This window comes from Periplaneta americana, chromosome 6 (genome assembly GCF_040183065.1).
Source record: "Periplaneta americana isolate PAMFEO1 chromosome 6, P.americana_PAMFEO1_priV1, whole genome shotgun sequence".
NCBI classification, from domain to species: domain Eukaryota; kingdom Metazoa; phylum Arthropoda; class Insecta; order Blattodea; family Blattidae; genus Periplaneta; species Periplaneta americana.
The window spans coordinates 80,822,476-80,849,497 of record NC_091122.1 but is presented as its reverse complement, the minus strand read 5'-3'; the positions used below and the strand labels follow the sequence as shown (position 1 = coordinate 80,849,497).

Here is a 27,022-nt window from a genome sequence, read left to right as displayed (position 1 = left end):
ATGCAAATCTGGCTTTCAGGTAGTAGCTCCCTGTAAAGCAGGTTTGAATAATTTCAAGAAAAAATTGTTCCAGAACGGGTATCGATCATGGGACCCTTCGCTTAGCACATGAATGCTCTCCCGACTGAGCTATTCCAGGAACTATACACGACACAGTCACAATTTTGCCCTTATATCCACACAACTCAAATGGGCTGACAAGATGCCAGAACCCAACTTTGAGTGCACACAAATACTGTGTGACTTAAATTGTGGCTTTCTGTTAATGTACCTCCAGTAACAAATATATTATGCAAATATGAAAGCCAGATTTGAGTCATTCCACGTCAAATCGCACAAAATTATACAAATTTTGACCTTCATATTTCTGATTGTGTTTATATATTTTTTTTACCAACTCTATGGGTCTAATAAACCAACAAGTGTCTTTTTATTTCCTCCTAAGTCCACATGTTTTTAAAATATTGCATGTTAAAATTCGTTAAAAATGTCACACAATGCAACATTTGAAGCGTCATATTTCTGAGGATACTGATGTTAAAAAATTTTTGAAAAATGCATTTAAAAGCTTAAAGTACTGTCTTTTGTTAAATATTTACTAACTAATTTTAATATAATTATTACAAATATTTTTTTTTATAATTCAGTTTTTAAAAGTTAGATATCAATGTGAAATAGCCGTATTAAAAACCTAAAAAAATGCCTAATAGGTGCACTGAAAATAATTCCAGAAAAAATCACAATGGGATCTCCAATAGTTAATGGAAATTTAATTACTTATGAAACAATGTGTAGCGGTCAGTGCAGCAGCAGTGGATGGGAAGCTTTGAATTGTGCTGGGAAGTTTATCGGCGCTGAATTATTGAGTGAACGTTGCAACATTACACCCAGTACGGATCAAGTCACTCGAGGAAACACTGCTAATTTACTTATTATGATATCTTCAAATATTTGTACATTATGCTTTTTAATGTTTGTTTTCATTCACACTACACTTTAAATTTTCATTTGCCTACCTTCTTTCTCGAAAGAAAATTGTTTTACTAAATTTTCAGTTTTTGACAACGGAATGAAAGAATGTAATTTTAATGTACCAGTTACTGGTTTTAGATTGTGGTATCTGGCCTGCAAATTTTCAGTGTGGTTTTTGTGCTTATTCACTGGACAAAATATAAATGACTCGCTAGGAATGTTTTTTTGTGACCAATCAAAGTTTTTTTTTTTTTTTTTTTTGTGTTGTTATAGGATCTTTTAACAGTTCCTCCAATGCCATCACATGGACCTTTACCATGCGACATTGCAAAGAAGTGTCATTCAGCACTAATTCCATAATCGTCTTCATGTAAGCAATTATTTTTAAAATTCTTTTTGTTTTTGTATTGTGAACTTGATCCATCGGAAAAGCAGATGATTTTTTTCATACCGTTGAATTCTTGCTTTAAGTAATTGATTGCTTCGGATTGAAAAAAGTGAAAGAAATCGGTGTCATGTTTCATGCTTTCTGAGATGACAACAATACATTTGTGACGAATTTCTGTATCTTCTTTGAAATATACTGCGAAAGGATGTATTGTGGCTTGGCATTTGTTTCAAAGCATACCTTGTATTGAATCTTGTATTACAAATGAATAATTTTCAGTAAAGTTTGCAATAACTATGTAATTTTCAGGTTGTACATTTTCTTTGCATTCCGTCAAAAATAAAATACGGCTGACTTTTGAAGGGATGACAATGCATCTTCTACATGAAAAACTTTACTTGCTAGGGAACCTTTTACTTTTTTAATCCTTTCACGGGGGTACCGTATCGTTTTTGTTGTAGTTTTCTTTTCTTGAGAGGAGATTCTAATGACATCAAACTCTTGTTTAATTCCTCAATATTACTGATTTCTAGCGCTGTATCCAAACTGCTAGAAGAAGAACTGGGATAATCACTTTCTCTGTCTGCACTTTCATTTGATTCATGTTTATTAATATCACAAGAACTACTGGCTTCATATATAATTTCACCTGACCTATCCAGAAGTTGATAGATTTTTTATGGAACGAATCACATATTCGCACATTCAAAGACTCCTTTAAATTAAGCTTTATCAATAAATCGCGACTTACACGTCTTAGTGTACTTTTCTTTTTAAAAGAGTGATTAGGAAGGCCAAATGGATTTAAACACTTGTTATATATTACACGATCTTTACCGTCACTCATGTTGTATAGAAGTCACGTCACTCCATGAAATTCAAACCCTGACTGATTATTTTTCTCTTCTATATTTTGTCTCCTGCCATCTGTTTCCTGCCATAAAGTTTACTGCCTCACCCAGCCTTGCTATCGTTAAACACTTGGCTATATTACAGTATAAACATACATCATTGTGAAGGGCTCCCCTCTTAGCTGAGCTGACAATAATAAAATAACTTTAGATAAGGTATTTACTGTTCTTTAAGGTATTAATCATTTGATGAATGAATGCATTTGTTTTGTAGTGTGGCGACATCAGTTATTATATGCAACGGGGGATTTTGTAAAACTTTCCGCGGGCAACCTTCTAGCCTACAGCCTCAAGCAGTTCATTAGCTGGGAATCGCGAGCGCGTGCATGCCTCCAGAATATAAATTGTTACAAATGTATATGTGCACATCCCACATTTCTAAATGCAGTAGTTTACAGATAAATATCAGGGAACAAGTCTATATTTTTTTTCAGATTTTTAACTTGGCTATTTAATACAGTAATTTTGTTTTGAAAAAGAAATGATTAAAAAAATTAGACCAAATTTTTAATTTATTTGTGATAGGCCTAAAGTAATAAAAAGTGTTGTATTTAGTCTTTCAAATGTGCCAAACTGCAAATCTCAATTATATTTGTATGTAGACACAGAGTTCCAAGTGAGTTTATGTAACAGTACACGCATAATTTGCGTAATTTACAACAGTTATAACTACACAAATAATTAATAATTGTGAAAATAAAACAATATGGGTCTCTTTACTTGATGTCTGGAATTCATGAAAAAAAATTCGATCATTTACGAGAAGGTCGTGTTTTATTGCTGTGCGATTTGACGTGGAATGACTCATTTTCATAATATATTTGTTACTGGAGGTATGTTAACAATTTAAGTCACACAGTATTTATGTGCACTCAAAGTTGGGTTCTGGAGTCTTGTTAGCCCATTTGAGTTGTGTGAATATAAGGGCAAAATTGTGATGGTGTCGTGTATGGTTCCTGGGTTACCACAGTCGGGAAAGCACTCGTGTGCTAAGCAAAGGGTCCCAGGATCGATACCCGGCCCTGGAACAATTTTTCCTTGAAATTACTTCGAACAATGTTATTGAAAAGTACATTTCTACACCAGGGTAGTACTGGTAATGGTATTTCAAGTCAACCTTTTAAAATCAAAGGGATTCACATTTTACAATGTTGAGAAAATCCTTAGAGAAATTCTAAAGGATTCAATTCAAATTTCGCAATTTCATCTCTATTTCAAGTAATATGAGTTCACTTTCACTTTAATTTTTTTTTTCAATTTATTGTATGTATTTTCATTGTTTCATTGTAAACTTTTATATACAGGGTGAATCATCTCATCCTACGGATTTTGAAATTATACGAGGGCTGTTCAATGAAGAGTGATCATAAATTTTTTACGGTCATAATCTATCACTCTAAAATTTAGCGTTAAGATATTTTGTAGCTTAATGCGTAATGAACACATGGTACTAGTCTCAAAGTCGTCCCTCGCAGTTGTCATCTCTGAGAGGTGTGCAAGTTGAGACATGTTCAGTATTGCCTACGGTAATATGGAGATGACACGCGATGAACAATATGCTGCTTTGAAATTCTACTTTCGTCTCAACAAATCTTCAGCAGAGGCCTATGCAATGTTACAGGTCTATGGAGAATCCACGACAGCTAACATTGTTCTGTTATTTGATGCCTCCTTATTAATTTGCTCCTCATGCTGTTCCTTAAAATTAAGCAAATTTAATTCTTTCTGACGTCCCACTCCACATGACCGAAAATAATTTTCCATGATAAACACTTTCTCCTCTGTTGTGAGAACCATAATTGAAGGGCTCAGAGCCAAAGGCGACCAACCCACAATTTTGTATTGTTCATTATTAAGCCTTTTTTTCAAAACTATACACTGTTGTTATAGATTAATGATATTTTTTTGTATTTATTCAATGTAGACCAATTAAAATAAATTGTAAAACCAATCATTTTTGTCAGGATCCTCTTAACTTCAACTCTTATTTACTCATTTTGTAATTGTGGGTTAGTCTCCTTTGGCTCTGAGCCCTTCAATTGCAGAAATCAACACAACACTGAATTCACAGTATGTCAAACTATTATATACAATAAATGAATACTTCAATGCTAAGGAAAGTGGGTAACAGATAAGCAATAATTTTGCCACATACTGTATATAATTATGCATGATGCATACATAAGTTGAAATATTATGTAAACAACTTTTATACAATGGAAAATAGGTCCATTTCTAAAAGTACTGTAGTGATAATAAAAGTGTGAATACCGGAAAGACACTAAACCAGCACTGGATGCAGAAAGCTATGTAAGTACAGTACATTAATTAACACATCAAGTATATATTCTGCATGATTATAGTGAACAAAAATGTATTCTAAAGTCTTGTGTGGAATTTGGTTGTTACATGAGTGGATTTTAGTGTTGCTAGTCTGGCAACACTGGTCTCTAATCATAACACAATACAACAGTTGTTTCTAAATAAGATGCAATGAATCAATTTTTCCCGCACTTATGATAATTTTCTTTTTCATTACCATCAATTGCTTCATCATATATTGAAAGAATTTTCTGACATCTAATCTTGCTGTAACATTGCATATGGAGAAATTTTATGTGTGGTGTGCCAATATACAATGACACATTACTCTTGTTACCTGGGATTAGAACTCATTTTGAACTTCACAATGTGGTTACCACATAAACATTTCACTTGGATGTATCTAATACCATTATTCCCACATTATACTTCCCAACCAACATTCTTTACTATTAGATGGAAAGAAATATTTCAAATATTCTCATACCATATCAAACCTAAATTAATTATTCAAGAAGAATCCATACCAGTGCTGTTTATCTTATGACCTGAGGCCTCGAATTTTGGCCAAGTCCCTTTATTAAAGTAACTACCACATATAAATTTACATTCGATAGATCATCAGATTGTCACTCCCTGTAACCTGCATCAATCATAATTTTATTGAATTGGCACCTAAGTTCGTAGCGTTTTTCTGTACTTTCATCCATCTGCTCTCCATGTTTTCATAGCAACCAAGTATTTATTTATGCTATGAACTTATGCACCAATCCAATAGCATCAAAATTGAGAAAAATGAACAATTATCATGAATAATATCAATGAATGTTTATAGTTTCAGTCAATGACTTATCATACAATACTCAAGGAATAAATCCTTTTATATTACATATTTTATGATTTGTATAAACGTTTTTGTCGCACTTGCAACATCAGATACATAACATTTCTACAGAGGATTGATATCATCGCCATCAATAGGAAAAAATCTGTAGCAGAGATCATCGACCCTACAATACGCTTTAAACAGTCCAAAGCACAACCTATGGATGTTGATAAAGAGAAAAAAGAAATATACGAGTCAATAATACCTTACTTCCATAACAATTCAATGTCCAGAGTATCACAGTGACAGGTCTGCTGTTGGGGTCCCGAGGAACAGTCCCTAAATTTTTTGTGACATGGAGAGGGAAATATAAACTAAGCAAAGATATTCAAGACGAAATTGTCCAACACATAATTAAATACTCAGTTGCCATCTTAAAAAATCACCTATATGGTAAACACTCCACATAATTATGCAAATCTAGTCTTTCAGGTGAAGCTTCCTGTAAAGCAGATTTGAATAATTTCAAGGGAAAAATTGTTCCGGGGCCGGGTATCGATCCCTGGACCTCTGGTTGAACGTACCAGCGCTCTCCCAACTGAGCTACCCGGGAACTCCACCCGACTCACCTGAAAGACTAGATTTGCATAATATATACGTCACTGTGTACATTAACAGAAAACCACAATTCCAAGTCTCACAGAGTTTGCGTGCACTCGATGTGGGTCTCTGGCGTTTCGTCAGCCCACGCGAGTTGTGTGGATATAAAGGGAAAAGTTGAGACGGTGTCGGGTGGAGTTCCCGGGTAGCTCAGTTGGGAGAGCGCTGGTACATTCAACCAGAGGTCCCGGGATTGATACCCAGCCCCGGAACAATTTTTCCCTTGAAATTATTCACTCCACATAATTGTTTAATTATATATTTGTGCTTGAAAATCTGTATTTTTATCTTAAATTTGTATCTATATATTTTTTTCATGTCCCCATTTATGTACAACCATTATTGTAAATTGTGTGTTATTCTGTGTCTATAGACAAGCCTTGGAAGGTCAGATAGTAAAAAAAAAAAAAATACTCTCAGTTACAGGTAGAGCATATATTAATCAATATCAAAGGTAAATTCTAAATTGAGTTAAAAGTAAAAATTAAAAACATTTTGAAATATTACGAGCTTTCACTTACTTCTACTAAACATTTCTTTGTTGTGTGTTTATGATTAACCATACAAAATTGTTATGTAAATTGTTAATTTGTGTGTGAGTGAAAACTAGTTTACATTTTTATTTACATGATAAAAAAATGTTTGTATTCTATATAGGTTATGTTATAATTATGTCGTAATTAAATTTGTTGACTAATATTTATGGTATATAATTTGATAACTAAGTATGTAGTTTCTCTCGTGTGTTGATCTTGTGTGGATTGAGGTTACGAACTGTAAACCAATGTCGAAGTATTTTCTAAAAAAGAAAGAATAATTATTTGTATATAGCTTTTATGTTGTCCTGTATTTGGAAGCAGTAGTGGAAGCATAGAGCATCATCGGGAGTTATTTGAAATTTATCTACTGGTGTGTATGCAGTCTTGTTAGATTGAAAGCTGGAGAGCAACTGAATCGGTCAATGGAATAAGGACTGAAGTCCAGAGAAGTAAATTTTTCAGGAGACGAAAAAACATCACATCTCCTAAATCATTAGACCAACACTAACAAAAAAATTTAGACAGTTGTAGGTCATAGTGCACCACTCTGACTGATAATAAACACTCACGTGTGAGTTTAATAGTAAGGGTAATAAATAGGATGCTAGGTGGCAGACTTCGGTTCTTATTACATTGTTTTACTACACAAGTGTAAAAGACAAGCACAATAATCTGAAATAGTGAATTTTATTTATTGAATAAGTTGTATTTTCAGAATACACATATCACTTGAGCTAATTGTCTAGAAAAACCAGGATATGACACCAATATGATTAATAATAATAATAATAATAATAATAATAATAATAATAATAATAATAATAATAATAATACTTATAATAAAGAAACTATTTCAATGTAATGAGAAACTGCCTTCTGTCCTTAGTCACTGCCATCATTCTGAGTTCTGCTATCTTCCTCACTCTTAATACTCTCAAAGTACTGTTGTGCATTCTCCGATAGATATTTCAGGAGTTTAGATACATCACATATCTTTGCACTTTTAATGGGTAACTGCCCATGATACAGCTGTGGTACATTGAGGTTGGGAGTCATGTTATTCTTAAGGAGACGGAAGCTGCTCATGACCATTCCAATCATTAATTTACTGATCTCTACTTGGTGTTCGTGCAAATGATGGTATTGGAAAATCTTGTATTTTGATACCTGAAACACGTCACCATTTTGAGATGCGTTTTTCTTGAAAACTGTGAGAAATATCCATCAAAGTCTTTGAAATCAGTGTCTGTCATTTTAACAACTTGGAAGTGACGTGTAAAAGTTCAATCCATTCATTTGGAATCTCCACTTTTTCCACCTGCAGCGCCTCTATGAAACACTCTCCGAATCATACTTGAAGTCCCAGACATCGGACCTTGTTCCATGGATTGACATTTTTAAGTCGCTGTAATATAGTAATGGGCATGGATATCTGTAATTTTAACAGTGCATAATGTGTGCCTTGCCTTTAAGAGTATATTGCACTCAAAAAATCAGTTTCGGCAAAACTTGGACTTCGGCCCTTATTCCACTGATCGCTTCAACTGTATGTTGTAATGGTGGAAGGATCGCTCACGGATATGCACATTGATACATATGAGCGATCATATGTTGTATTCCTGTTTTGTAAATTGGGTAGATTTTCATTAATGAGTATTTTATCTTTGTTATAATATTTTGTGATATAAAATTCTTCCGCAGCATGTATACATTTATTTTCAATGTAGGTTTTAATAATTGTTAATGTATCTATCTGTGAACCAAGTTCATGTCCGTTTTGAATAAGGTGGGTAGCATATTTTGATTTAGTTTTGTTGAATTTGAAATCTGATATATGTTCTTTGTATCATGTTTTGAAATTACGTTTAGTCTGTCCTATATATTTAGTTTTGCATATACACCTTTCAGATTATTTCTATCTATATTATGCAAATGGTTGTTAACGTTATTATTGATTTTGTTATTGGTTTTATGCGCTATTTTAATGTTTTCTTTTTGGAAAAAATTAGCAAGTTTATTTGAAAGTTGCTTATTATAATTACATTAGAGAGGACCGTCTTCCGGTTTTCTCTTTTATTGATTAAGTTAATGTGGTAATATTTTCTTTTTTATGTGCTTTTTCTTTTCTTTTAAATTAATTTCTTAATTATTATTGTGTTGTATCCATTTTCTTGTGCGATTTTTAGTATATTTTGTATTTCTTTTTGGATATTGAAACATGCTTAGTTTATGTGATTGAGGATGTTCTGAAGTAGCCAGTATGCTAGTGTGACTAGGTTTTCAGTATATGTCGAAAGTTAATTTGTCCTTTTGTTTTAATATTTTAATGTCCAAGAATGGTATAGATCTATTTAATTCTAATTCAACTGTGAATTTTAAGTTATTATGGATTTGATTGAAAGCATTTATAATGGAATTACTATTTGTTTGATTGTTGTACATTGTGATTGTGTCGTCCACATATCTATGGTAATATGTTATGTTGTATTTTTCTTTTAAGTTCGTAATATGTTTTTCTTCTATGTTTTATAAGAAAATTTCAGTTAGTATACCTGATAGGGAATTACCCATTGCTAGTCCATTATTTTGTTTATAAACTTTTTGACTGAAAATGAAATAGTTTTGTGATGTACTAAGTGTTATTAATTTTGTAATTTATTCTATTATTGAAACTGGAGTTATGATTTCATTTAATTTTGTTTTAATGATTTCTATGTTTCGTGTATGTGAATCTTCGTATATAAATTTTCTATATCTAATGACATCAATTTTGTTTGGTTATTAATTGAGATAGTTTTCAATTCATCAACTAGGGATTTTGTGTTTTTAATTGTGCACTTATTATTTAATTTAAAAGTCAGTTGTAACCATTTCTGAAGAAATTTACTTATTTTGTAATTTGGAGAGACATCTGAAACACTTTCAAAATGAATTGTAAAAAAAAAAAAAAATCATGAAGCCAACAATACAATCAGTGCTTAAATGGACTGAACTAATCAATAATTCATTCAAGTTTATATTTTCCTGGTTCTGCACTGTAGCTGCGTGGTTGAAGGCATCATAGCTTGGACTAGCAATACAGGATGAGCAGTGGTTCAAGTCCTCATGGGGGAAAATTTTGGCAAGTGTATAGGACTGGTGTCCATCCAGCATGATGATGAATTTAGGAAGTTTACAGTGAATAGCAAAATCCAGTTTTATAAGCCAGCTATAACAGCTGAGAGTCATCATATTGACATGTTACATTCATAGTGGTTGATTGATCGTTTACCTCTGCTGAAGCACATGGACTTGAGATTAGCAGTTGGCTGGTCAGCCTTTGCCCTTCAAGAGCTGTTGCAACATGGATTATATTATAATTATACTTTCCAATGGGTTGCCATTTAAAGATTATGGATTGAATGCACAATGTGTTATTTAATATGGTTAAGTGTTCCTATAATAACACCACAAAAATGAGACGAAGGAAAGGAATTAAGAGAAAAAAAAGGTGAAAGTTATTTATGTTCCAGCCACTATAGGAACTTGCTAAAATACCTTGAATATTAGAAACTGATTATGATCACTGGGAGAGCTGTATGCCCACCCAACCCATCCTAAATACGTACCTTACTTATATACGAAAATTGTCATGCATGAATTAAGTATTCAGCCATATTTCCTTAATGTGACAGAGGGTTTCAGTGTCGCCAACATAGTAATAATATTACACACCAAACCTAACCTAACCTCTCACATAATACTACACACCTAATCAAGCCTAACCTAACCTGTCACATAATACACACCTAATCTAACCCAACCTGTCACCTAATACTACAAACTTATAGTAATATTCCTCACGTTTAGTATCATTTCGTTTGCATGTATTACCAACCCTCCTACTCGTGTCATGGGGCATCTAGCGAAAGTGGATCACATTTCATCGTAATGCCAAGAAGAAAATATGGCGACTTTCATAATAATTACATTTAAATGTGTTAATATAGTGATAATTCCATATATATATAGTACAATAAGAATTGAAATGTGTTGTGGCTGTGATAAAAGTGTTGAAAATTGGTTTATAGCACCACATTGGCAGTGATGAAAGTGTACAATATTCCTTCAGTGGCCGGTCAATACTCTACCTTATGCGTACATGGATAGATTTTTAAATCAAAGAAAATTCAAGTAATTTATGAAGTTAATTTAAAGGAAAATGTAAACATGAACTTTTATCAATAGAGTGGCATTTTCAGTGTAAAGTGACAGCTAGTCTAAAACAATAACTATGTAATATTTCGAAAAGTTACTTACGATATTTTTACAGTTTCTATTTTTAAAATATTTCCGATAAAGATATGATGTCACATTCAATACTTTTGTATGTGCACAATACCAATACTTACCACCAAAATCATCAGTTGCAGATTCTCTACAAAGCATCCACTTCACTGCTCGAGTCTGATATGGGCGCAACTTCGGCACTAGACTAGCATGCTGTGTGAACTGCAGTTTGTCACTTTGTGCATCTTCATGACATTCTTTAACAACTCGGTACAGAGCTTCAACATCATGCTTCCTCACTTCACCAATACCAGCATACGCTTTAAAACAAAACGACTTACATTTAAACCTTTAGATTAACTGACAAGTAATTAACAAAAGAGCAAATCAAATGAAAACATTAATTTTTTTTACATTCTGTAATGCACAACCAGTAGTTATCAATCATGTTTACCATTAGATTCACATTTCAAACTCAACCATGAGTGGTAAATATTAACGATATTCTATGTATTGGATTTCCTTAGAAAGAAAAAAATTAATTTGGGACTTACATGTCATAAATTTCGAGCACGTAAAGAATGCTATCTCAAAATGAGTGGCCTTCAGAAAAAAACTACCAACTACATTAAAACTTACTCTATTAGTAATTAATTACGTCTGACATTACAAATGGACGTGTAATGAGAATGAAATATGGAAGAATACCAAAGTAAATTATGTGATGGGAAACAGAAGGAAGGAATAAGAAAGAAAGACCAACTGAAAAGTGGATGGAAGAAGTAAGATAGTGCATGGGGCTGAAAGGATTACAAGATGCAGATGCTTGTATAGGGAACAGTGGAGGAAAAAATTAAATGAGCAATATTTCATGAGCCATGCACGACGTCTCAATTGACGAAGTTGCTTTCTGTCATCAGTGCCATCTTTTCACTCGGCATTCCTGAAGGTTCCATAAGTTACAGTAGCAAGGAATTGTGGGTAGATGAGAGAGGGGGAAGGAAATTTTCTTGGACAGGCGGATGATCATACGTCGTCACTGCAATGCATCACCTAAACAAATTACACACATTTTCTTCAAATCACTCTTTGTCATAATTTCCTAGGTTATTCAAAATAGCATTAACTCTTGTATAGAACTTATTGTCAAGCTAGTTTTATAGTTGGATCAGAAATCTTCTCATTACTGCGACCAAGTTCACAGAACAAAATTAAACGTTCCAACTCAAGTACAGTGTCATCGAAGTGGGGAAGTATGCTATGTAGAAAGAACAAGTAACACTTTAGAATAGTGGTTTTCAAACTTAACACTGCGGACCTCTTTTGCATAGATTAGTATTTTCGCGGATACCTCCAAAGTTGTCAATGGAATGGTGGGGTAGGTTAGATTCTGGGTTAATATTAAGTGAATATGAGTACTCATATTTGTTATATTTTCCAAAATTGAATCAATATTGTCTGCATATTTGAATTAAACGAAATGTAAATAATACTAGGGCATTCGATAAGCATTGACAACAATGCTGTAAATCAGTGCTCCTAGCGGTGAGCATCAGAATCTTTTAATATGTAATAGAGTGACTGTTGCATAAAATATGTGGAATATTTAAGTCTTTAAGTAACCATATTTTGTGAATACAGGGTTCTGATTTGTATTAAGTAATACCATCCTAAAAATGTTCAGTAGGTATGAACAAAGATGCTTCATAAACATACAAGTTGCAAGAGGAAAAAATGAAACTCAGTGCTTTACAGCATTATAAGAAGCTTGTGGGAGAGAAGTCCTAGTATGCAAGATAGGTGGAAGCAAGTCATTCACTTTCAATCAAGAGTTAATATCCAAAGAGCTTTAGATCGATCAGTGAGAGATCCAGAAATGATGCTGCAGATTGAGTCTGCCGTCTTCCATGGATATGGCAACATATTGCTGACACGGCCGGGCACAATATTTGAAGTATATAATGCCAAAAGTAACCTAAATGAATTTAGTGTGAAACAGTAACTATGTTGCCATTACTTTTCGAATGCCATAGTATAATACAGTAAAATCCCTTGTATCCAGCACCCAAATAACCGGCAATATCAAAACAACAGCTCTTTTGGCTAGGCCTAAAAAAAAAAGTTATTCATGTGAAAGGAAAGAGTTGGACCAAGATGTGAGTGGTTTTCGTGGATCGCACATGCCACATATTATGTTTACTCTTTACATTGTTCACGCATGAAAACACAGACAGAAAATCCCATTTATGTCCCTGGGGTAGATTGGGTAGCGTCGGTAAGTTGCTGCTTGGGCCTTGCAAACAATGTGCAGAGACAATATTTTAAATTTACCACTTAAACTCGCCTGTTTCAAGAGGGTGTTGGATGAGTCTAAATAGGAAAGTGTGAAATTCTCTCTTCCTATAGCATATAAGTTTCCTTCACGTGATAGACAGCATCACAGCTACTACTGCTAAGTGTAAGAAGAATGTCCTCACATTGAAGCAAAAGCTTGAATTACTCTAGAAAATAGAGAGAGGAGTTAGTAGACCCAAATTAATGGACGAATATAAAGTTGGAAGTTCAACTTTATATGATATAAAGAAACAAGGCAGTCAACTCCAATCATTCATGAGTAATACTAACTCCGGTCATTCATGAGTAACACTGAATCTACGAAAGTTGCGGAAAATCGGAAAACTGTACAGCAGTCCCATTGTGAAGAACTGGATCGAGTTCTATATGAAAAAAAAGTTATGTTTTATTTAACGACGCTCGCAATTTCCGAGATTATATCAGCGTTGCCAGTGTGCCGGAATTTTTTCCTGCAGGGATTCTTTTACATGCCAATAAATCTACTAACATGAGCCTGTCGCATTTAAGCACACTTAAATGCCATCAACCTGGCCTGGGATCGAACCCGCAACCTCGGGCATAGAAGGCCAGCGCTATACCAACTGTGCCAACCAGGCCGACTTCTATATGAATGGTTCGCAATTAAAAGATCTGAGGGAATGTGCATTTCTGGGATGACACTACAAGAAAAAGTCAAGGAATTGCACCAGAAAATGAAACTACACGGCAATGTGCATTTTCCGTTGGGTGACTTAAAAGGTTCAAAGAGATGCACGGAATCCAAAAACTAGATATGTCTGGTGAACAAAGGAGTGCCAACGAAGTGTCCATGAATCAGTTTATTAATCAAATCAAGAAAATTGTGTCAGAGTAATGTTAGTTCAGAAAAAATATATAACGTCGAAAAGACTGGTTTATTAAGGAGGTGTCTTCATACAACACTGGTGTGTGCAACGGAAACCTCGCCTAAGGGCTTCAAACAAAACAACGATCGTGTAACTGTTATGGTATGTGGAAATACTGCAGGTACATACAGTGACATTTACAGTGGTGGTGAAATACAGAAATCTAAGGTGTGTCAAAAATGTAAAGAATCTCCCTGTCCATTACCAAGCACAAAAGAACACATGGATGGATTGCCACAGCCTGGCCCGTCAGTGTTGCCACATTAGAAAGTTCGCACAAATTTCATGTTCAGTGAATATTCTAACTGAAAATTAGTATATTTTTGTGTTAAGTGATGTGTTTTAATAAAGAAAATTCACACACTTTTACTTTATTTAGTCAGCCTACAATCAAGTGATTGAGAAATAAGCTTCATATAACAGCAGTTTCATCATAAAAAACGAACAAGTAATTTTTTGAAATACTTATTCAATTATCCAGCAAAATCTCATATCCGGGAGATGCCTGGTTCCATTGGTGCTCATTACGGGGGATTCTGCTGTACTTACCTGTCCTGAAAAAAGTAGGCCTTCATTGATATGTTACAGTAGAGTTGACATTAAAAATAGTAAAGCAAAACAATACCTTACTTTCAATACTTTCTTTGTGTAAAATTCTTGTACTGAAAAAGAAATCAAGTATATTTCTAGAAGTTTCACTAGTTTAGTGAGAATGATGAAACTGTTTTCTTTGTGGTTAAAATGTCTTTACATTTAGAATCATTGTTAGTTATCTTTAATTTCAAGGGTGCATTTACTTGGTTTCTTTCAACAGTTTTTCACTGCATTTACTCAGTTTTTTTAACAGTTTTGATACACGAAAGAGTAGAAAATTCCTGCTCACACAAGTTGTGGGAAATGGCATTAAATATTTCAAGGGTCATTCTGAGAGTTGTTTATGTTCAGCAAAAAATCAAAAAGCTGACATTCCATAAAAGTTTTTCTAAACAGCGTCACACAATAACTCAACAAGCAGATTTTCCTCCTTTTTGGTGAGATTGCGAGTCTCCACACTGATAAAGAGATTTTGAATGCACATGTTGTTAGAATTATGAACCTGAAAATGTTCTCCAAGTTCATCTCCATCCATATTATGATGTTTAAGCCAACAATGAACTACAGACAAATCTCATGAAATATCTAACGAATTTATAAGTTGTACCAACAATGGCCAATGTCTTTGGAATATTACTACACAAAAAGTCCTTCTTGTAGTCTTACACTGTGTAATAGCACAAGAAGGCTGTCGACAGCAATTGAACAACCTTAACAATTATACTAACAGCCAATGCTCTTGAGACATTATTACCACATAAAAAAATTACAATCCTTTTGAAGGAAGAAAAATATTTCCTTATCCAGCATATTCGCAGACCCCCAGAATAATTTCAGGGACTCCTCTTTGAGAACACTATTCTAGAACACTATATAAAGCCTCAGAGTCCTCTGATGCAATGCTATTCCTTGAGTTTTTTTTTTTTTTTTATGATTTTTCGATTCCATATGAATGCTTAAGGTGCACTGCTCTTCATATTTTATGGAAAAATTAACAGAACATAATGTGCATTTAGATGTAAAATCGTCTTGCCTGACAACCCAATTTTGAAAGTATTTTTCCTTTTCCCTTTCTTTGTTATAAGAGCAAAATCTTTTAAGTTTTTTACTAGGAGTAAATTTTATCTGGATCATTCTCGCCATCATCACTGCTGACACTTTTCATGTTTTGTATATTGATATATTTTCACATTCTTAGAAAGAATTATCTCGTAAATACACACTATAATATTGTTTCCCCAAGAGCTTAATGTAAACAGACTAACAAAACAGTATGTTAATATTAAGCTAACAGAGATTTGTAAGACAATAATATGTATTATTAGGTGTTTTGGTTTATAATTGTTTCATCATTCATGCCAAATCGAATATTACACACGTCATCAATATGACATAGGTCCCCTAAAAAGATGCCTTATGGTTCAAAATTATCTGACCATTCATTGTACCTTACATACACACTCACTATTGACTCCTTGCACACAACCACAATGAGGAAAATATTCTCTGTGAACAGTCAATTCTGTATTTATTTTCTCCTAGACCGAAATTGTTTTTTATAGGCTTATGGCCTATGGGACCACTTGACAGAAAATTCCTGGATTGTATTATTCCCAATCGGTACCCTGGACAATTCCGGCCAATCCTGGATGGGTGGCAACCCTAGTGTTCAAAGAAGAAAATAAAATTTAATAACTCAGTACTCTCATTTACACCAGACCATTCCAACACAGCGTTTGAGGGCTAGGGTGCCCGGATGCTGTCTTGTGTCTGCCCAGGGCGGACCCCCACTCCTCTCTGTCACTGAGGTTGTGGTGGTGTACGAATGCATACGATCATCTACTCTTCCCCTCATTTGTTCGATTATATTCTTGACGCATTGCTGGATTCATTCATTCATTCATATGGTTTACTATCGTTTGTGCTTAATTGTTTTTAATAAGAATGAAGAGAAGTACGTCGACAGTCGGTTCAGGATTTAACCCCTCTTGGGAGGGCTTGTATCTTGTCCAATCTGACAACAACAATGTTCAATGTTTAATATGCCATATCAATGTACGGGCAAAAGCATACAACATTAAACGTCACTCTGAAGTTAAACAAGCTCATATTATCGTCGAAGAGAGGAAGGCAATAATAACGAAAATAAAGGTCAAAATCCCACGAGGTAAATATCATTTCAACTAATTAAGTACTCTAAAGGCAATATTAAATTAATTTTTATAGTAAGTTTATTTTCAACAGTTGTCAATAATGTATGAGAATTATTATAAAAACGTTTGTTTGTTTAACTATGTATGTATTTATTTTATAGTGACAATGTTATTAAAAATTCATTTTTCCCTTTGTTTCACAGCACACTGAGCCAAGTTCTGAAAGAGCTGTCCATGCAAGCTATATTGTTACCCTAAATATCGCCAAAAGTAGCTGGCCTTTCACGGTTGGAATGTTTGTAAAGGAGTGCATGATTTCAACTTCAGAGCTATTGTGTCCTTCCTGGTGATTTTATTCAAGTAAATTAGTCTCTCTCCACTAAACAATCTCTTGCCATGTGCAGGACTTGGTGAACATTTTTATGACACCCTTTTCTGTAAATGTTGAGCAGGCTCCAATCCAATTCCAAAGAGAACTGATAAGGCTTCAATGTCACATAATTTTGAAAGACATACAATTGCTGAACAGAAATTATTGGTTTTGAAAACGCTATTTGATCGTCTATTGCCTCTCCTCATATATCATATTTTCTTCTTAAAAACTGTTTAGTAATTCCTAAACTTACTTATTTCATGAGGACAATTCCATTGTGGCTATTTCCATTATTCCTCCAACAATCAGATGATATGATGCAAAAATGTTTAGAAACTATTCTCAATACTACACTTGAGGACAGAAGTTGAACAGAAGCTTGTCTTCCTAACAAACTTGGAGGTCTCAGTATTAGAAAACTCACTGACATCTGTACACCGGCATTCTTGACTTCTGCATATGGGCTTTTCGATATCAAATTTATTTTTTCTTCATTCAATGATGAGGTCGAAATCTGCTATTTGCAGATAGGTGGAATGATATATCCAGGAACTCTAATCCGCCAGCTCACCCTGACATCCAGAATTGTTGGGATGATATAATTATTAGGCACATCCTAGAATCTCTTGTAACATCTTGTATATCAAAAACAGACCAAGCACGACTTCTGCCTCTACAAGAAAAAGAAGCAGGTTCCTGGCTACAAGCTCTACTTTCCCCAAATATTGGAATGCTGATGGATAACAAATCTTTTAAGATTGCAGTCGGCCTACATCTTGATGCAAAATCTACCAATCACATAAATGTGTATGTGGGAAGTTGTCGACACTCACGGTCTTCACGCTCTGGGTTGAGTCAAGAGTAAGGGATGTTTGTTTAGACATTCAACAATTAACGACATAATCAAGAGAGCATTAACATCTTCTGGTATCCCTGCTAGTTTAGAACCCACTGGGATTAGTTGCACGGATGGAAAGCATCCTGATGGATTAACCTTGGTCCTGTGGAAAATCGCTAATGTGGGATATGACATGTGTGGATACCTTAGCTCCATCCCACTTGCCATCAACTTCTAAAATCGCAAGTTCTGCAGCAGAATCTGCCATACTCAGTAAACGTCATAAATACGTACATCTAGTATACAATTACATCTTCATCGTCTTTGCTGTCGAAACAATAGGCTCCTAGTGTAAAGAAGCAAAAGACGTAGTTTCCAAAATTGGTAGAAGTTTGGTGACTGTTACTGGAGATCCTCGCTGCACCAATTATCTATGGCAACGAACAGGAATAGCCATCCAACATGGAAATACAGCCAGCATTTTGGAAGCCTTTCCAGACTCCAAATCTCTGAATGAAATTTTCTTCATTTGAATATTTGATGGGCCTTTATTTGTTTATTATTATTATTATTATTATTATTATTATTATTATTATTATTATTATTATTATTATTTTTATTCAGAATAATAAATTAAATAATATAAAAGCTTCGGTGCATTCACTTGATTATATTCAGATACAGTTAATTAAACTTTGATTGAAATAATATAAAAACTTTAGTGCATTCACTTGATTATAATCAAATACAATTAATTAAACTTTAATTAGAATAAATGAAATACTTCGTCACTTGATTATATTCAGTTACATTAAACTATAATTGAAATAATATGAAATGTTTCAATGTCTTTGTTTACTTGCAAGTACTCAGTTACATTAAGTAGCATTAAATGAAATAATACGAACCCATTAACATGATTTAATTACAAAGGAGTTTGTTGGCTAAGTTGCCATTTGGCTTGGATAGCTGAGTACTGATAATAGTACTGTCCGTCAAAATATCTAGTAAGGTAGTACCAGTCACAAACCTCGGAAAAATCTGTTGCATCTAAGCTGTTACTTTCGAAATAGAACTTCAAATACACATAGAACACTGAGCTTTAAGCACTTATATTTTCCTGTTATAATCTAAGTAGTGAATGACTCTGGCACTTAGTGGAATTTGATAAAATGAATGCATTATGACTTCGTGGCACTAATAGCAACTGGTAAATACATCGTAGCTTTGTGGTAAATACGTTGTGACTGACCAAGTTTATAGCAACTGACTTGTGACTACATTGTGGCTATGATATAAACATAACTTTATGGTACATCTCCTGGCACTAGTAGCAATTGGTATAAGATAAAATATTATGACTTACATAAGTCGAAAGTTCTTATGTTGGTGATGGTGGACGCCATTGACCCGGCTTCTGTTGGTTGACTTACATGCTTCTGGCTCGCCTTGTGCTCTTGCAACAACTGCAATGTCGTCTATTTTGAATTGAAAGAGAGGGGAAATGGGAGGAGAACTTTAAAAGGTACGCAAAACACGTCCTCACAAAGGGATTGGGCAATAAAAAATTGAATATGTGAGCTCCAAGGCTCTTGGCCACTTGTCTTGCTCCGGGTTATGCTACCCCACTGAAGGAGCTCTAGAAAATGTTGAAGGGGAAAAGCCGAAAATGGACGTAATCTCTTAGGTACCACATACACGAAATCTTCGGTTTTAATAACATTGGTAGCATCATGACGTTGTCCATGTCGCAGGAAAAAGCATGGCTACTACCGTGATATATTACATTTGTGTCAGTCTTACTCTCGATATATACACTTAATTCGCGTTATTTTAACACAGAGGTAAATGATGGATTCCCTACTGTCAGTATGGTGTTTTCTCTAGCTCTCAAAGCAAGCGAGGGCTATGAGGCGTTCTAATTAAGCCGGGAATACACCGCAGCAGTAATGCAACAAGGGTTGAACAGAATTCGAGGCTTCGTTCGCTCGTTTGTATGCGATTTCAAACACACGCTGCGGCAAGAATGTGCACACCTTAAATGCTGCATAGCGATCCGTTCCCTGTCGGTTTTTCTCGTGAACACAAAGGAATTCACTGCCGCCGTGTGGACGGGTTCGTTGCCGTTTTTCTCGTCAAGCACGCACATCTCAAGCATGGGGTGGTCTGAAGTAGATTGGACCTCATAAATTATCTTATGTTATCCTGGTGATATTGGTATTACAATAAAAACAACGGAACATGCCAGTGAACACGCTTCAAAACGAGCAAAAAAGCAGGATGATATTGGTATCCTACAAGCAAAACTCAGCTCGGACTCCTCGCGGCGCCCATGCTATACCCTTTTACCCCCCTGCAGTAGGCATGAGAGCATGCTGGGAATGGAAGCATACGTCATCTGCGCGAGACAGTCAAGCCCGCTGGTTTCTGCGCATTGAGTTTTCCTTGTCGGATGCCTATAGTACAGAATTACTAGCAACCGCTGTTGGAATTATGCAAGCCTCTGCTGGGACGTTAAGTTTTTTTAATTGGTTACTTTTACGACGTTCTATCAACTACTAGGTTATTTAGCGTCGATGAAATTTGTGATAGTGAGTTGGCAATTAACGAGATGTCGAGGATTCGCCATAGATTACCTGACATTCGTCTTATGATTGAGGAAAACCTCGGAAAAACACAATCAGGTGATCAGCCAAAGCGGGAATCGAATCCATGCTTGAGCGCAATTTCGGATTTCGTTACTGCCTGAACCATGCCGATGACTTCTGGGAGGTTAAAGTCCACTGTTGAACAATGTGAAGTCAAATCATTTTGTGCTTCCCTTTCATAAAAAATGATAGCATATTGTGTGACTACTAAGATAGGGATTCAGCAAGCTATTAATAACATTCAAGTGAAAGCAAAACGAAATTTCTTTGAAATATCAACTTACTATGACAAGAACGTTTTCATAATTTCAAGAAAAAATTGTTCTGGGGTCGGATAACGATCCCGGGACCTTTGATTCAATGCACCAACGCTCTACCGACTTAGCTAGCCAGGAACTTCATCCGACACTGTCTCAATTTTTCCTTTATATCTACACACTTCGAGTGGGCTGACAAAATGCCAGAAATCCACATCAAGTGCACACAAATGGTGTCGGGTGAAGTTCCTGGGTAGCTCAATCGGTAGAGCATTGGTGCGTTGAGCCAAAGGTCCGGGATTGATACCTGGCCCCGGAACAATTTTTCCTTGAAATTATTCAAGTCTGCTTCACAGGGAGCTTTATCTGAAAGCTAGATTTGCAAGTATGTTTTCATTCATCTGCACCTTCAATTGATGTCTTCTTCCCAAATGGGTTATCTTAGACAACTTACTCAACCAACCACCACAACATCCTCTACTCAAGAGTCTTCTCGATCAGACCTTTCAACAACAAAATCTCCAATTCCATTCTTACTACACTACACCCTGTCACTTCAAGATTTGAAATAAACTCTCTTGGCTCTCTTCAACATCATCCAGCCAAAACTCCGTTCCCAGAATGTTCATCACATAGGCTACTCTGATAGTCAAAACCAGCACGTTTAATATCTTGTTTTTTTTTTCTTCTTATTATTTTTAATGAATTGAATAACAATTTTTGTAATATTTGTTGTATATATTTTGCATTCCTATGTTTTACTTTAAAATAATTTTTTTTGGCTGATTTAAAATACTCGTTCTGACTGTACACTTAAATTAAAAACATCATTTTGCAATCAAATTTTGATTACTCGAAAAAGAAAATGTTTGTAGTTTTATTGTACATGTTTCTTTATTACAATGTGACTACGAAATGTTACTGATTTCTCTTGATGTGATATTTCGAATTTTTTAATTGTAACTCTCTCAATGTTTCATTATTTGTATTGCAATTAAAATATCCCCATTAAAGGAGCATATTATGTTGGTACTATAATTTAACTGATCTTGATATTTTTCTTTAATGCGCTGAGAATTGCTGGGCAAACTTCTGGGATTATTTCTGCGATAACCTGTTTGAAATTCACAAAAGGTATTGAAGGCTTGTAAACGAATCCCCTGTAACCAAGAATTGTAAAGTCAATGTGAACCTGGAATATTGACATGTACAGTCAACCAAAAAAAGTGTTTTACATACTTTGTTAATTACACAATAACATTCTTCAAATGATGAATTGAGTTTAATACAATAAATACTGTCCTATCTTGACTTGAGATTGGTTCTCGCATATTGGTGGCTGATTTCTTAAAGTTGAGCCCAATTTTCAGTAATAATTCTCCAGAATTGGTGGAAATCATTGGAGTAATCCTAAGGTTTTCATACTGGCAGCTGATTTCTTGAAAGTTTATAGCACTTAACAAATTACTCCTAGCCGCTTCTTATGCAATTTCATAGATCTATGTTTCTTTCTGTTGAAAATGTATCCTATTACTATCAAAGCACAATAGCAAAAAGTGCAAGATAGAATGGAACTAGAAAGATGTTTGAGGCTTGCGTACTACTCAGATGGTTCATATCGTGTGCACCACTTGTTTAAGAGTGCACAATTTATTCCGCACATTACATGTAATGCTGTGTTACTGCTGCAGCGTGTCCACGTATTCCCGACCTTATGTACGTGCTACTTGACTCGTGGCAGATAAGGGTGTCAGACGTCAGCAAAACCTGTTGCAAATAGCGAATCTGCACTTTCTCTGTATGCAAAAGGCCTGGCGACGTAAAGGTACATTTTCCTACAAGTGTTGCCTGGCACAGACGACTGCATCTATGGACGCTGCCGAAAATCATCAACATCCATTTCGCGTGGGCTGTTTTCCAAGGAAGAAGACTGTTGCATCAGTCCTTAACTCTTCACTATATAGTCGCATACAGTATTCTACTCCTAATTGATTTCAAAGAAGTGTTTCTTTCTTCTTAAAATTTTCTGTTTCAATTATGGAAAGAAAATGAAAACATTTACAATTTTTACTGGACTCTTTTGAGGAAGAAAACAACTTACTAATGTTGTTACTGGCACAAAATAACAGAAAATCGGAAGCGCCTATGTTCACAAGGAGGACGGAAGAAGGATAGTATTCAGCCCTTATTACAACATTTGATTGACAATGAAATCTGATTCAAGGAATTTTTTCGGCTCACTAGATATCAGTTTCACCAAGTACTCAATTTAATTCAAGATGATATTCAGAGTCAGCTGTACAACTGAGTTCAGAAACCAATCACATCATTTGAGAAACTTGCAGTTACACTGAGGTAGGTTCATTTGTTAAATAAACAGATAAGTGCAGCTAAAGTAATAATGTTTATTAAAAACTTGTAGAAAAATAGAACATTAATTTATGTAACTTGCTAACAAAAGTTTGATTTTCTTCGAAATAGTGTCATTATTGCCTGCGATTTTATTTGTTAGATTATGAAAAATCTATTAAAGGAACAATGAATTTAATTATAGTAATTAGTAATTAAGAAACAAGGAAAAAGTTACAAATCATTACTTGAAAATACAAAATTTAATCTGTAGGATTGAAATTATGATCAAAGTTCCCACACATTGTTTCAACATTGTCTGCTGCTGGCACACACTGACTACTGTACGGAATGGCGTAGGACACTGGAGGAGCGTCCAGACATTGTTGGTGCAGATAATGATGGCATTGGTTCTAGCAGTCTTATTTCAGTCTCAGACACTAAGTTAAAAATTTTGGATTTCAGAATGGCGAATACTCGAGTAGAAAATCTTTTTACTGGCATTGCGTTACTTTTGAAAAATATATCAATCTTGTACTCCTGTTTTTCTGATTGGTAACTTGTGTTCAGCAACTCTTGGAGCACTTGTTCTCTAGCAGAATTATTTCTCTTGATTGCTAAGAATAGCTGAGGAAATTGAAACCTTGCTTTTTTTCCTTGGTGAGACAATTTTTGTTAGATTTCGTGGAGTTTCAGTCTGGGACTCATTATTTTCATCTATGTTTAGTGCAGAATTGGCAGTAGTTTGATTCAAATCTTGGGGCTGAAGAGTGTCTTTATCTATTCAACTCTCATTTTGGACTGGGTCGTCGTTGATATAAGATTGATATTCACTGCGGAGAGGAGGAACGTAGCTTTCCGGTTCGTTTTATATGAGTCTGAAACATAAAGAAAACATATAGAGAATCACAAAGAAAAGGGAATGATAATTACTAAAAAGTTTACATTTGTTCAAATTACATTCATCTCCTTTCAGTCTCTACTAATGTCCAAAAAGCCCAAGCAATAAAACAGCAGGTTCCTTGTAAGAGTTATACAAATAGCTGTGGATCCAGTTGTTTTTTGTGCACTTTTTTAGCATAATTGTCTCGTATTCCTCTCCAGAGTTTTTTACACGCAGGCCTCCCCCCCCCCCAAAAAAATGAAAAATATTCATTTTCAACTGTAAAGATGGAAATTATAAGAGTAGAGTTGAGAATACAATTCAAATTTGTCTGTTAGAAATACCACGCAGTTCTTTATTTGTTTCACGTTTTTGGCTACAGGGAAGTCCTACAAGTCTTTGATGTTCATCTTTCACATTTCGCATTCTTATATTAGCGTATTTGTACCTCATGTTCTAGATGCCATCTAGAAGAAATTGACTCCTGTTTACTTTTCACCTACCTCAATGATAAACTTCGAAGCTAAAGCTGAAGAATTTTAGAAAAAAGTGGAATTTCCATAACTTGATTGCTGCCATTGATGGGAAGCATGTCAAAATAATGTTCCCTGACAGAAGTGGATCCCTCTATTTCAACTATAAATCTTTTTTCTCCATAGTTTTACTAGCTTTAGTAGATGAAAATTACAAATTTCTGGTTGTCGACATAGGTGCTTACAGTAAAGAAGGAGATTCGGGTATTTTTTTTTTTAATCTCCAATTGGCCGGCAAATATATAACGATACTTTCAATTTTCCACCTACAAAGGTGCTTCCGAATTCAAAACAAATTATGTTACCCCACATAATTAATAGTTGGTGATAAGGTTTTCCATTTAGATTCTCATGTTTTAAAACCTTTTCAAAGAAGCAAGTTGTTGAAGACCCCAAAAAAAGCAATTTTCAATTATAGATTGAACCATGTAAGAAGAGTTATCGAAAATGTGTTGGAATTTATTGTCAGACTTTCCGAATTTTTTACACACCAATAAATGTAAAGCCCGAAACAGTGGATAAAATTATATTACTGTGCTGTTGTTTGCATAATCCACTTCGTGATGCTTACTGAAAAGTAATCCTAGGATATTTGATGATGTTATGTACACGTTTCCATTGGAAAATATGATTTCTCTGGCAGGGATGGGAGGTTACGCTCATGTTGAGGGTATTCAAGTAAGGAGCAGATTTGCCGACTATTTTAGTAGTGAAAACGGCAGTGTAAACTGGCAAAATTAAAAAATCTAAAATGCTGTATCACTGTATTGATTTGAATAGGAACTTAATTTTTATGTATATATGCTACTTATTGAAATATCACAATAATGTATTTACTTATTATCTGGATAAATAACAGTAATAATAATAATAATAATAATAATAATAATAATAATAATAATTTTAAAACTTACCAGATTTAATACTTCTCGAATATCTACCCACATCCTTTCTCTTACAATCGCATTTTTGTACTCCAAACATGGCGGATTGTAAAGAGCAGGATACTTAAATACCTCTTCAATGAGCTGCTCCTCTTCAATGGAGTTGAAAGTTTCTTGTGTCATAATTTTTTAAAGAATATAAATTCACTTTAATACTTGTGAACACAGGCAACTCATCATCTAGACTTCTCTTGGAGAGGTGGCTGCATCTGTGTTTTTTGGACTTGACGACTGGCTATTGGGTCATGTGAATAAGAATGATGCACATAGGAAAATAAGTGCTACTGAAACATGGTAGGAGATGTCACAAGGTCAGTCTGCAGCGTCCACAGCCACAGTCGCCTTAAGTCTGTTCTGGGCCGGATATTAGAATCGCATTACTTACTGGCAAGTAACAATCTGTCGCGAATCTTCAATAATGATGTTGTGCGTAAAACTTGCTATGAACTTACAATTGTTATGTATGACCATCTCAATTTATCCCTTAAATTAGCAGGGCGGTACAACGACACAACAACAACAACAATAATAATAATAATAATAATAATAATAATAATAATAATAATAATAATAATAATGCACTGAAAGGAATGGTGAACAGGAGAACATATCAGATGATAGATGAATTAAGTTATATGGATCATATGAGGAGACAAAGAGGAAGGCAAAAAATAGGAAGGTTTGGAGAATGCTAGGTATGCTGTGAAAGACCTGCTCTTGGGCAGAACACTGAATGAATGAATGAATGAATGAATGAATGAAAATAATAATAATAATAATAATAATAATAATAATAATAATAATAATAATAAACTAACCTGGTGTTGCAATGTCATAAAAATGCGACATGACAGCCTGAAAGTCATTATTTGTACTCCTCTGTTTTATTTCCCAGTGTGCCAATGGACCACGGCAATATGTTTCACGAAAGAGAACATTAATTTTTAAATTATTTGTATCTTCAGAGAAGCCTTCAAATGTTAATACAAAACAACGAAGAGATAAACCTGAAAAAAGAAAGAAAAATAACAATATTTAGAATTACGCAGGTATAAGTGGCAACCAATATTACATAACTTTAAAGAAATCATTTTTCTGTGCAGTTACTAAGTTCTTGTTCCTAGTTTCTAGCACTGTTTAAAGTTCTTGCCACAATATACAGAGTGATTCACGATAATTTACTGTCCTTTACGAGCTTATTTCCGAAGACATTCTAAGCAAAAAATGTCATTTAAACATGGGTCCTATTCTCAATATTTACAAAGTTACGTTTCGTTATTGGAACGTATTGCTGTGAACGCGTGATCTTGGTCATGTGCAGTCA

At 34.6% G+C, this 27,022-nt stretch overlaps 1 protein-coding gene across 5 annotated transcripts in view; it reads right to left on the bottom strand.

Moving 5' to 3' along the window:
• The window catches only part of LOC138701460 (E3 ubiquitin-protein ligase SHPRH), a 444,559-nt gene that overhangs the window by 342,287 nt on the left and 75,250 nt on the right, over positions 1 to 27,022 (bottom strand). For 3 of the 5 annotated variants that reach the window (XM_069828349.1, XM_069828345.1, XM_069828346.1), the window contains exons 2-3: positions 26,517 to 26,705; positions 11,010 to 11,207 (exon numbers count right to left, since the gene is read on the bottom strand). In XM_069828349.1, coding sequence (XP_069684450.1) covers positions 11,010 to 11,207; positions 26,517 to 26,705 — 387 coding nt within the window. Of the gene's footprint in view, positions 1 to 11,009; positions 11,208 to 19,450; positions 21,068 to 26,516; positions 26,706 to 27,022 lie in introns of those variants that run through there. The other 2 variants (XM_069828350.1, XM_069828347.1) reach the window with 2 other exon arrangements.